This window comes from Giraffa tippelskirchi, chromosome 7 (assembly GCF_054371585.1).
Source record: "Giraffa tippelskirchi isolate mGirTip1 chromosome 7, T2T-mGirTip1v1.2.pri, whole genome shotgun sequence".
Lineage (NCBI taxonomy): Eukaryota > Metazoa > Chordata > Mammalia > Artiodactyla > Giraffidae > Giraffa > Giraffa tippelskirchi.
This window is the reverse complement of record NC_137281.1, coordinates 152,514,647-152,527,643: the sequence shown is the minus strand read 5'-3', so window position 1 is coordinate 152,527,643 and position 12,997 is coordinate 152,514,647. Positions and strand designations below refer to the sequence as shown.

At 40.1% G+C, this 12,997-nt stretch overlaps 1 protein-coding gene across 1 annotated transcript in view; it reads left to right on the top strand.

The window, feature by feature from the left end:
* SEL1L (SEL1L adaptor subunit of SYVN1 ubiquitin ligase) overlaps window positions 1–11,421 on the top strand; it is a 56,300-nt gene extending 44,879 nt beyond the window's left edge. The window contains exons 19-21 of the mRNA XM_081510637.1: window positions 910–1,082; window positions 3,960–4,088; window positions 7,242–11,421. Coding sequence (XP_081366763.1) covers window positions 910–1,082; window positions 3,960–4,088; window positions 7,242–7,451 — 512 coding nt within the window. The 3' untranslated portion in view covers window positions 7,452–11,421. The remainder of the gene's footprint in view (window positions 1–909; window positions 1,083–3,959; window positions 4,089–7,241) is intronic.
* Window positions 11,422–12,997: the final 1,576 nt, after the last annotated feature.

The following is a 12,997-nucleotide window of genomic DNA, read 5'->3' as shown; positions in this document are numbered from 1 at the left end:
AGCTTTGTTTTTATCGTCCATAAGGATTAGATCATATCATTCACAACTTTCAGATTAAGCAGAGATACTGTTGCTCAACTTGTTTGCCTGATTGGTTTTCTTTCTTAGAATGAGTTCTAATCCCAGGGTTTTTAAATTGAACTGCAGGGTCTTTGTACTGGACATTTATATCATTCTATGCTTTACTCTGATTTTTAGTTTGAGGCTAGTGTGTTGTATAAAATGAGAATTGAATAAAATGTGTAATAGAATATAGGTGTTAAACGTAAGATTACAGCCTTTCCCTACTCGTTTTTGTTTGAATATTTCTTTCTTATGCATACTACTCCCAACGTTATCTGTCTTTTCTCCTATACAGTGCTCCAGTTGAACTGTTTAAAATGTTAAATGACACGATAGAATACAGTGATCATTTGAAGAGTATTGTTAGTGAAATAGAGATTACACCCACTTTGTTTTGCCTCTCCCTGACTATTACAAAAGCCTTCTTCAGAAGTGCAATGCTTCTGATTTAAATTTTTTTACTGAATTTGTAGCTTGGCTGAAGAAACTGCTATAAACTTTGTGTGTTATAAGATGGACTTCCCAGATGGCGCGAGTGATAAAGAACCCACCTGCCAATGCAGGAGACTTGAGTTCCATCCTTGGGTTGGGAAGATCCCCTGGAGCAGGAAATGGCAACCCACTCCAGTGTTTTTGCCTGGAACATCCCATGGACCAAGGAGGCTGGCGGGTTACAGTCCATGGGGCCACAGAGAGTCAGACATGACTGAGCATGCGCATGCACACTGTGTGTTACAAAGTAACATTCTGTTTATGGAGGCATGTTAGCAGGAGGAAGAATAAGAGTTTCATCTGTTTTAAACACACTTTCTGTATTGGCAATTTTACATTTCACCACTATTTCAGGCTATACTGTGGCTAGAATCAAGCTTGGAGACTACCACTTCTATGGCTTCGGCACGGACGTGGATTACGAGACGGCGTTTATTCACTATCGCCTAGCGTCTGAGCAGCAGCACAGCGCGCAGGCCATGTTTAACCTGGGCTACATGCACGAGAAGGGCCTGGGCATCAAACAGGTGGGCCTGACTTCAGATGTGTGCGTGCTGTCGTTGTGATTCGGGGGAAAGCATCTTCATTTTTATAGGAAATCGGCTGCTTTGGGTGTGCTCACGTTTTCGGTGCTAAGTTAGAAGCCAGTCTTGTAGGATTTCAAAAGACTGCCCTGAACTTCTCTCATCCTCAGGCATACATTCATAATGATAGGTACACTGTTGTATTTAGGATATTAAGCCAAAGACAGATTCATAAAAGTGGAAAGCCGTTGCTGCCTCTGTTGTTAACTCCTGTTTGAGAAACTGTCCATCAGCAACCAAATTCAGTCATTTCTAAATTATTTTGAAATGAATTAAAATGTTTGCTACTGATGAACTTATTCTTACACTTTCCTACTGAAGTCTAATGTTCTTTAGACCTGTGGTCATTCAAGTTTCTGCCTGTGTTAAAATAACTTTGAAAAACATATCCTCTTATACATTTTTAATTCGACATTTAAAATTTCTCCTAAGTTTCAAAGAGTCTAACTTCTAGCTATTTTAAACACTAACGTTTTTATAAATGGAATGACTAAATTACTTTAAATCCCAAAATAATTTGATACCCTCATTATTAACTTTTTTAAAAAAGCACAGCAAACTTATTAATAAAAATTGTATCTTTTACTTTTCTCCCTGAATTTATATTTTAGTCCATTATTCCTAAAAATTATATACCAGTGTAATATACTGATCACTCTGTCATGCTTATCTGAAACAAAAAGTATATAAATTCAAATTTGAATTGTATTTCCTGTGATTGTAGGCTGTGTTAAGAAAAATTCTTAGGATATTATTAGTCATAGTTAGTTATGAATACACTGTTGATCTCATCAAACTCATGATTTTATAAAATTTTACTTTCTCTAATATTTAGAGAGCAACTGAACTGAGTGGTTCAGTAATTAGTCTCATTATGGTTAAAACATGCCTTGGGAAGATGTATAGCATTTGTAATGTTATACAAAGCTTATGCAAATTCTTATGAATAAAGACTGATGAAATTCATAGTATTCCTTTGATTAGAGTTAGGAGAGAGACTGCTGGGATCCATAATTTTTTTTAATTTATTTATTTTTAATTGAAGAATAATTGCTTTACAAGAATTCTGTTTTTTTCTGTTAAACCTCAACATGAATCAGCCATATGTACACATATGTCCCCTCCCTCCCACCTCGCTTCCCATCACACCCCCTAGGTTGGTACAGAGCCCCTGTATGAGTCCCCTGAGACATACAACAGATTCCCATTGGTTATCTATTTTACACAAGGTAATGTAAGTTTCCATGTTACTCTCTCCATACATCTCACCCTCTCCTCCCCTCTCCCCATGTCCATAAGTCTGTTCTCTATGTCTGTTTCTTCATTGCTGCCCTACAAATAAATTCTTCAGTACCACCTTTCTAGATTCCATATCTGTGCGTTAGTATATATGATATTTATCTTTCTCTTTCTGACTTACTTCACTCTGTATAATAGGTTCTAGGCTCACCCACCTCATTAGAACTGACTCAAATGTGTTCCTTTTTATGGCTGAGTAATATTACATTGTGTATATATACCACAACTTCTTTATCCATTCACCTGTCGATGGACATCTAGGTTGCCTCTGTGTTCTAGCTGTTGTAAATAGTGCTGCAGTGAACACTGGGATACATGTGTCTTTTTCAGTTTTGGTTTCCTCAGAGTACATGCATAGGAGTGGGATTGCTGGGTCATTGGTGGTTTTATTCCTAATTTTTTAAGGAGTTCCATTAGTTTTAATAAGGCATTATGATCACCTTTTCCTGTTTGTTTTCTGTTTTTTAAATAAATGACATATTCATACTCTAAAAACTAATCAATCCAGCATCCAATATAGATAGAAAAATTTAAGTATTAAACAAGATGAGGATTGGTGATAATTAGAATAAATAATTCAGGATTTGATTGATAGATAAGATTTAATTTCTCTATCAAATCATCAACACAGAGTCCATGGATCACATAAAGTTTGATGCGTGATCTTGAAAAATGTGGCAGTAGAAATAAAATGTGTTACTTTTTTTAAAAAATCAAAGACACTCACCATCCTGTCGCTTTTGTTTGAAGATGCTCTTTTTAACTAATGACTCGCCTAGGGACAAGTACAAAGAATAGCTGGAAGTAACTGCTTCTATTTAAATGTGCAGAAAAAGTCACTCTTAATGTTTAGTCTTTCTTTACCGTGTGTCATGGAATTCTTACCTACGAATTTAGTATTCTTTGACAATATTCAGGGCATGAGAGAAGTGAGTTTGTTAAATGAGATTTTTTACAACTCACACCATCCCATTGTACCATTTATCTGAAGGCAGAGCAGTCTGATCTGGGCCAAAATTAGTAATAATTTGTTTCCCGCTTTACAGAAATACATCTAAGACAGGGAAACAGGGCTGAGAGCTGCTTCAACAGTGTCCGTGCCTGCACCCCTTAGAAAGCTTTTGAGTATGTCTACCCCAGTATAAAGATCTCTACTCCAGACAGAAACCAGAAATTCCTTACACTGACTGGTTTATAAGTAGGAAAAAATTAACTTGAGACCTACAGGTCATCCCGGAAGTCTCTGGGTTAACAGCGGTGTGCACAGACATTATATATAACTGTGTCCAGCAAGTTCAGGGACATACAGGTTACCCGTTAAATTTTTTCCATTAAATTTTTCAAAAGTAAGCAGTTAGATAATTAAAAGAAATTTTACCTAATTAAAGCTTGAGTTCTTTGTTTTGGTAAGGGAAATTTTAAAATGAAACTTGAAAGGTAAAATAAACTTTCCGAACATGTAAATAGTAATTGTTTTTACTTTAACAAGAAATGACTCTTGGCTTACTACCTCTGTTACAGGATATTCACCTTGCAAAGCGTTTTTACGACATGGCAGCGGAGGCCAGCCCAGATGCGCAAGTTCCGGTCTTCCTAGCGCTCTGCAAATTGGGCGTGGTCTATTTCTTGCAGTACATACGGGAAACAAATGTAAGTGGCCCGCAGCTCTTCTAATTAAAATACGCATGATGTAACCTTCTCAACCCACAGGTTTGGTTTTGCTCAGATGGGGGAGAGGAGAAAGGGCGTGTCAGTGACTGGTCTTTTCCCTTCTTCCTGGATAAAGGGACCTCATCAGGTGAGGGATGAAGGGGCCACGGAGCACTCGCAGTTGCCAAGTGGCGTCTGACAGTGAGTGGTTCCCAGTGCTCAAGGGCTTCCCAGGTGGTGCAGTAGTGAAGAACCTGCCTGCCGATGCAGGAGACGCAAGAGATGTGGCTTCGAACCCTGGGTCGGGAAGATCCCTTGGAATAGGAAGTGGCAACCTGCACCAGTACTCTTGCCTGGGACTTCCCATGCCGAGGAGCCTGGTGGGCTAGCGTCCATGGGGTCGCAAAGAGTTGGACACAACCGAGCAACTGTGCGTGCATGTATGCCCATTGCTAGCACATTGTTCATTGGTGCAGATGTTTTCTGGTTAGGGAGATCTGAGACTAACCCATGACAATTTGAAGTAGTAGTTAACTAAATTCATAAGCATTTAATCAGGTGCCCGCCTAGGGGTGACTGAGACCAACCACTTAAAAGGAGAATTTAAGACATGGGAAGAAGTAGAACCTGAGAGCCTGCCCAGGCTGTTGTACTTCAGATTCTTCTACTAGTGAAACATGTTAAAAACACCACCGGAAATGTTTTCTAAAAATACCTTGAGTTATTTAAATGTGCTCAATGGTAGAACCTTGCTAGGAGATGGGTGAGTTACCCATTCTCTTTACAACTACCAGCTTAGTTACCAACACAGTGCCCTTGGGTTCTCCCGTTGTCTGTTTTGTTTACAGTACCTGTCATTCCTCATAACGGATTCATTGGTGCAGCATTTAACTCTGAAGGCCCTGAAAGGTATGCAGAAAGAAGGGCTATTTAACTTCAATTCACTCCAGGCCAGAAAGGGATGATGTCAACCTTTTGTTGGCATTTTTCAGCACGAGTTGACGCACCCTTTCACGGTTGGATTCCAAAAGGGGCTTCACTCGGTGTGAACATATGTAGATCGAGGCCTTGCTGCTTCAGCATCCTGAAGACGAATTCGACAACTTCTCCGTTTTGCAACCCTAGCTGACACACCAAGGTTCTCCACGTATAGGGCTCCAGAGGGCTGAAGGTGCTGGCGTCTGTCCTCTCCACTGCGTACACACTCGAAATGTCAATTTATGATTGTTTGGTAGCATGAGCCAGGGTATGCTGTACACTCTGCTGGGAATAACTCAAAGGATCTTCGTTCCTTTCACTGAAAAGCTAACAGTGTGGCCACCGGCTCTTACTCTCTCAGGACTATTTCAACTAAATTATTGATTACATGTGTGTTACATTATTATCCATATTTACATAATTATCAGTACTGAGCACAGTCTAGGATTTGGTCATGTAATATGTCATAATAAGTTGTATTTTCCCCCGAGGCATAGGAAAACAATAAGATGCCCCATAATCTTACCACCTGGATAGTCTCCCACCTCCCCTGCAAAAGGAGTAAGAAGTACTGATGGTAAGAAAGTCAAAGTACAGAAAAACAGAGTCTCCTATTGGAGGTCCTACCCCAGGAAACTATTAGTTTCTTACAATTTTTTCCAGAAAAAAATAGATTCTATACCTCCAAATGTATATTATGGGGACCTTTTAAATGTAGTTTTATTTAAACATAAAGGATTATGCCCCATATTTCCTTTCTTCTTGGTGGGTAAGTAGCAGTCAGAAAATACCAACAATAACTTGAGCGACATTAAAATATGATAGAGAACATAATTTTTAAAGTTCAGTTTTAGCAGTCAATTATAGTTAAATCCTAACTAAAAAGCATTGTTTGTGCAGCTATTAAACATTTGACTCCCTAACACTTTCAGTTGCAATACATGAGAGACTGTGGTAAAATAGCCCTGCTGTCTTTAGAAGAAAGCTGTTTATTAGCAAGTGAGTCATCGCATGGAACAGGTCACAGTTGTGCCCGGACACTGCTTCCCCAGCCCCGGCCTCCGTCGTCCGTCTGTTTCAGACGGTTCCTGTGAAAAATGGTGGGACATCAGCATGTTACGTCACTGACGGGAAGGAGTCCTGTAAGATGCTTTGTCGCCGTGGTTCAGTCGCTCAGTCGTGTCCGACTCCTTGCGACCCCATGGACTGCAGCCCACCAGGCTCCTCTGTCCATGGGATTCTCCAGGCAAGAATCCTGGAGCGGGTTGCCATTCCCTTCTCCAGGGGATCTTTCTGCCCCAGAGATCAAACCCGAGTACTTTTCATTTTTTCAGTTGAACTGATTGTTTTGTTTTGTCTAGTCCTTAATTTTATTCGATTGGTTACTTTGTTAAAGTCTGGCGGGCTTTATTTTTAGTTCTTTTCTTACTAAAGTGCAGTTGATGTACAATACTATAGAGTTACATGTATACAATATAGTGACTCATAATTTTTATGGATTGTACTCCATTTATGGTTATTATAAATGAGTGGCTGTATTCCCCATGTTGTAGCTTATGCTATACGGAATAGTTTGTGTCTCTTAACCCCTTACGTTGATATTGCCCCTCCCACTGCCTTCTCCCCACTGGTAAGCACTAGTTTGTTCTCTGTATCTGTGAGTCCGCTGCTGCTTTGTTATATTCACTAGTTTGTACATTTTTTAGATACCACATATCAGTGATACCACGCAGCATTTTTCTTTCTGACTTATTTCACTTAGCATAATGCCCTCCAAGTCCATCCATGTTGCTACAGATGGCAAAATCTCATGCTTTTTATGGCTAAGTAATAATATTCCATTGTGTATACACACCACATCTTCATTCACCAATTGATGGACACTTAGTTGCTTCCATATCTTGGCAATTATGACTTATGCTACTGTGAACATTGGAGTACATGTATCTTTCAGAATTAAGTGTTTTTCTTTTTTTCAGATAAATAGCCAAGAGTGGAACTGCCGGGTCGTATGGTAGTTTTTATAGTAAAACCTTTTTTCTAAAAAAGATATTACAAAATATTACTAAAACCAGTTGTTTCAATAAATTCTGTGTTTATCTCTTAATTTGTGAGGTAACTTTCCTAGCTTTACGTTTAAGTGATCATAATGATTTTTATATTATTCTCATTAAGATTCGAGATATATTCACCCAACTTGATATGGACCAGCTCTTGGGACCTGAGTGGGACCTTTACCTCATGACCATCATCGCGTTGCTGTTGGGAACAGTAATCGCCTACAGGCAGCGCCAGCACCAGGACATGCCTGTCCCCAGGCCTCCGGGGCCACGACCGGCCCCGCCGCAGCAGGAGGGGCCCCCAGAGCAGCCGCCGCCGCAGTAACCCGCCGGGTGACAGACAAGGAAAGGGTTTGCTGAGAACGCTTGCATTCGATGTAGGACTTTGGATCAGTGGTCACCACCTCCTGGAAGAGGCACAAGGAAGCATTGAATTCCTAAAGCTGCTTGGAATCTGATGCCTTTATTTTCAGGGATAAGTAACTCTTACCTAAACTAAGTTGAATGTCCGTTTCAGTGCCGTACGGAATAACAACTCTCAGTGGCTTCCCCCGCCCCCCCTTTTTTTACCCCAGAAACATTTGTGAGACACTCACAGTGGTCATGTCCGCTGTGTCCAGCTATCTTTCTTGGGTCCCTTTGGTCACTCTTCCAGTGTGCATAAGTTCTGTCAGCTGTCTTGAAGGTCTTATGCATTGACACTAAAACTGATCAGTGTAAAAAGGAAAACCCAGTTAGTTGCAAATTTAACCTTAACATGTTTGAAAGTCTGAAAATAGAACTTGCCTTATAAGTTAAGGAAAAAAAAAGTCCTCAAAGTGTTTCAGAATTGTGACAACCAAGGAACTTTCATCAGTCCACATGCAAGTATACATATTCAGCGTATTTGTTCCTTTAAAAGGGAAGGTTGGGTGGTTTCTTATTATCAGTGATTGATTGTCATACTTTATACCATACTTCTCTCCTTCAGAGACTGAAAGGCCTTGTTAAAGAGTTTTATGTGAACCTCATTTCCTTGGGATGGAATATATAGAAAACTTTGTGAACTGACTCCTTGAGCTAACACATGAACTTGCCCCACCTACTCAGTGTAACTTGCTTGTTTGTTACAAGTATGCAGAGTCTTTATCTGGAGCCAGAGGCTGGACTGAACGGGAGAATTAGAAAGCAGCATTCAAGGACTCTGGGTGGGGTACCAGGATCACAGACATACTTTCCCAAAAGTTAAAGCATTTGTTCCCAGGATTCATTTTATTAATACTTTGCATTTCTTACTGGAAAAGAACAGACCACTCTCCTGAATTCTTTAAATGTGAAATATCCTTGCCAGGCTATGGCAGACAGAAACTACCATTACAATACTTTAACTCTAGAGAGTCAGAGATGCATTAAAGTCAGTGGTTGAAGAAAGCCTCTTTGTTCAGATAGATTTGTGTTTCTGCAGCTTGATGTAACAGAAGAAAATCAACCACTTGCCTAGCTATCGTGTTCACCACCCTCCCACTGTTAACAGTAGGAAAAGCAAGGCCGTTACACTTCAGAACTGTCTGCTTAAGGAGTGCGGAGAACACTGAGAACATCACATTATCACACAAATGAAAAACTTTAGCCAAACTCTTATTCCTTCTTATCGTTGGATGGCAGTGTTCGCCAGCCTGTATCCAACGTGAGACCCGCTTGCGTCTGAGCAGGCTTTCTGTGCTTGCTGACCTCCCTCTGCTTCTATTAATCTTCATACTCTTTTTCCATAACCCCTCATCTGCCAGAAAACTTGAAGAGTTCCTTACCTGTAGAGTTGTAAAACTTTGGTTTTTGAAGTGGGGTTTGTATTTAGAACTAGGTCTAATCAGTCTGTAAGGAAGCTGAGGGCTCTAAATGTGAAGTTGTGTGCTTTTGTATGTGTGTGTGTGTGTAGAGTATTACGAGAAACCTGGTGAGCAAACTTTCTTCCTGGATTAGTTGCTTCTAAACCTGAAGAGGTGGTCACAGCGAGAACCACGTGTATAAATGCAGATCTGAAAGATAGGACATTTTACCCTCAGAAGTGTAATGTCGCTTTGGGCAGCTCATGTAAATACTAAGACTTCTGTTCACTCTCTTACGTGAGAGATTTGCGTGCATTTGGTACAGTATGTTAGTGTCTTCACCCCTGCCTCTTCTCCCCACCCTTCAAAATAAGTATGATCCACGGTAGCAGCCACTCTTCATTTCAAAGGAACCGTTTTAATTTATTTAAACGTCTAACAACTAAACTTCCATGTTTTTCTGTCATCCACCTAATTTCTCCTTTAGCAGTGTTCTTATCTCTATCTTTCCTTCCCTCTGTTAGTACTTCGAAAAAGACAATTCTTCAACAGTGGACTCTATCCCGAGGCAGACGGGAAAGGACGGGACGGTCTTGTTCTCCAGGCGATAACAGCCTTCCTGTTGGCCTACCTCTTGCCCGTGTCCTTTTTATTCATCTTCCAAATCGATCTTTTTCTGTTGGCCTTTGTCCACCTCCTGTTGCACCCTGGCTCATTTGCTACTGGCAGTTTGAATGGTAAACCTAAAATAGCTTAGTTCCTGTGACTTCATTCAAAGACTCATCTCGAAATCCTTGGCTCCCTTCCTCGGTCTGTACAAGGGACCTGATACCGAAACAAATAGGAACTGGGTTTCTCCTAAAATAACACTCAATACTTAACCTAATCAAATGGCATCCATTTGAATACAACGACAGTAACTCAAGCTAGTTAATGTCAGTGACATTAAACTAACTCCAGGATTCAGGAGTTTTAATGTTAGAATTTAGAGTTAGCAGGTAGAGTGTGGCTTCATCTCTCCACGGTAGCCCAGCTCTCCCCATCCCTGTGAGAGGCTGTCTTCCTGCCTTCCGAGGCAGTGACAGTAGGACTTGTACTTCACTTTCTTTCTCTGTGCGTTTGGCCTGTTGGTTAGTCAGCCGTCCAGAGTCTGGAGTCTCCTTAGCTTTTTGTTTTCTGCTACAAAGGTAGCATTGGTGTTTGGGGTTTGCTATTGCTTTTTGTTTTTTCCTGTTTGTTCTTGGAGCTTTCGTTTCTATTTTCTGGGTAAGGCTTACCTTGTTGTTTAGTTCCTATTCAATGGCACAGAAAAATAAATCAGAAGGTTTCTTTTTTTTTCCAAAATGATTTAGCACTTACAGAAGATTAACTTGCGGATCATTAATCCTCTTGAGGATGTGTTCCCCTTCTGCATATGCGGTTAATTTGTGAGAGTTTTACTGCTAAGCCGTTGTATCTCTGTATCACTGGGAAGTTGTAGAAACTTCTGCCCATGACCTGCCCATGATCTGTTGCTTTATTTAATTAAGGAGCTGCTGTTGCCTCCAGGAAACTCAAGTATTTTGTACTAGCTTTTTTTTTTTTTTCTTTCCGCTCCTTTGCTCCTCATGTTTGTTCTTCAAACCAGTGTTTTGGAAGGATGCATGCAAGCCTGTAAATGAAGACCACAGGTCTTCATGTATGTAGCATGTGTATTATAATGTCTAGCTACATCTGCAAACACCTTATTCAGAGGTATGGACTAACATTTCACATGCACATTTCAAAACAAAAGTGCTTCAACAGTTAAACAGCCCCCTTACTTACCAAGAAGAGCAACATGGGCTACGTTTGCCCCAATAACAGCTACTGTTTGTCTTAAAAGTGAATTTAATTATCTGTTATACAATATTATGACTACCACTGTGCAAGAAATAAAGCAAAAAGAACTTCTATATTCATGAAAGTATTTTTCATCAGTCATTGGTCTCAGATATAAGTGAAAATACAAACCTGAATACCGTGCTGTCTGAGGCACTACCTGACTTTTAAGTGTGTAGTAAAAAGAAGCTAAATTTCTCCTTCCACTGGGTATTTCAAGAAGACTGAAAATATTCCACGTAAAAGTGATGTGCACAAGTAAAAATCCGATGTGTGCATGAGAAGGATGTCTTGGTTATGTGTAGAGGCATCTCACAGCACCAGCTTTCCTGTTTGGGATGATAAGATGACACTATTCTCTTTGATTTAAAAAAAAAATCATAACATTTGATACGATCAAGGTGTAACCACTGTTGATACTTAGGAGACATTTTAAAAGACCATAAACTGACATTGGAAAGAACACCATGGTAGACTTTTTGTAAATTTTTTTTGTATTTAATTAAATTCAATATAAAGGCTGGTGAAGTGTAATATAATTGTGTAAACAAATCCTGTTAATAGAGAGATGTACAGATCCGTTTTGTACTGTATCTTGAAACTTGTGAAATAAAGATTCCACCTCTGTTATCCTGTATGCTAATCACGTACCATGGCCAGGCACCACTCCGCACAGAGTTTTTTAAAAACCTGAATGATTCAGTTTTTTAATGAACCTTTTGGATTTTCAGAAGCTTCTGGAAAAGCATTCATTAGGGGCAGTTTGAATCCATCTTAAATTTACTTTTTTAACTATTGAAATTCAGATTTCTGTAAGTTGAGTATTATCCTCCAGAGTACAGAGAATATGAACTTGGTAAGAAATGTTTCCATGTTTAAATCTCTGAGATCTCGGACCTGAGTTGGCCTGTGATGTATAGTACGCATGATTCACTTTAATCCTGATTTTAGTAAAACTTAGCTAAAGTGGGTTTAGGCGTTGTCTTTTCCCAGAAGGTTTTTACAGAGCTGCATGCCGTACAACACAATGAAATGTACATAGGATAAGTAAGATCTCAATAAAGGGGAAACAAAGGAGAAAACAGTATTAAATCAGGAGTGAACACTGTACAGAGATGCATGTCAGAGCTGGGCTTCAGAATACAGTCCTAACGTCCTAGCAGCCAGCTCTGAAGAAATTGAGCCAAACTGCTCAGCTTAGAAGCAGCAGATCCTTGAAAAGTCTGGATGATGCAGATTGTGGCAAGGGAGACGTTGCATCTCAGATTTTACTTCTGGGAAGACAGCCACCCAAGATGACCTTGACTAACTGACTGAAATCAAAGTTGTGAGGAAATTGTGCATCAACTGTGATGTCAGTAGTGTGTTCATTTAGCCTGGCGTGGGGTGCGATGCCTCTTTATCAGTTAACCCCTTTCTGACACGTCATTAAAAAGGAGCCCTGGGTCATCACTGGATGCAACTTGGTGAGAAACAGCCTCTCCCTTTTACTTGGATGACGCTAATTTTGATTGGCCACACTAACCCTGAATTTTGCTTATACTGTGTCATGACATATAGATGAATATATGCAAGTAAGAAATTAGAAATAATTTCTGTAGTAGAAACTATAGGGGAAAAAAAGGATTTTTTCACTTTTTGAATGTTTTGCAAATCACTTGAAGAGTCAAGTGAAAAATAAAATGAGCTTTAGAATTTACCAGTTCAAAAGGAGAGGTGCTTCTATGTTATGGGTCTTGTATATTTCTTCCACGGAGAAGGCAATGGCACCCCACTCCAGTACTCTTGCCTGGAAAATCCCATGGACGGAGGAGCCTGGTAGGCTACAGTCCATGGGGTCGCTAAGAGTCGGACACGACTGAGCGACTTCACTTTCACTTTTCCCTTTCATGCACTGGAGAAAGAAATGGCAACCCACTCCAGTATTCTTGCCTGGAGAATCCCAGGGACGGCGGAGCCTGGTGGGCTGCTGTCTATGGGGTCGCACGGAGTCGGACACGACTGAAGCGACTTAGCATAGCATAGCATAGCATATTTCTTCCAACGTCATTTCCACCACTACCTAGAAAGCCATCAGGCTGAACAGCCTTATGGGATCCTGAAAATTCTGCCAACCTTCTCATTTATTGTTAGGATTACATTTTGAGCAAAACTCTGGTTTTCCTAGTAGCCAAATGTTTTCCATCTGGATTAATTTCTTTTAAAT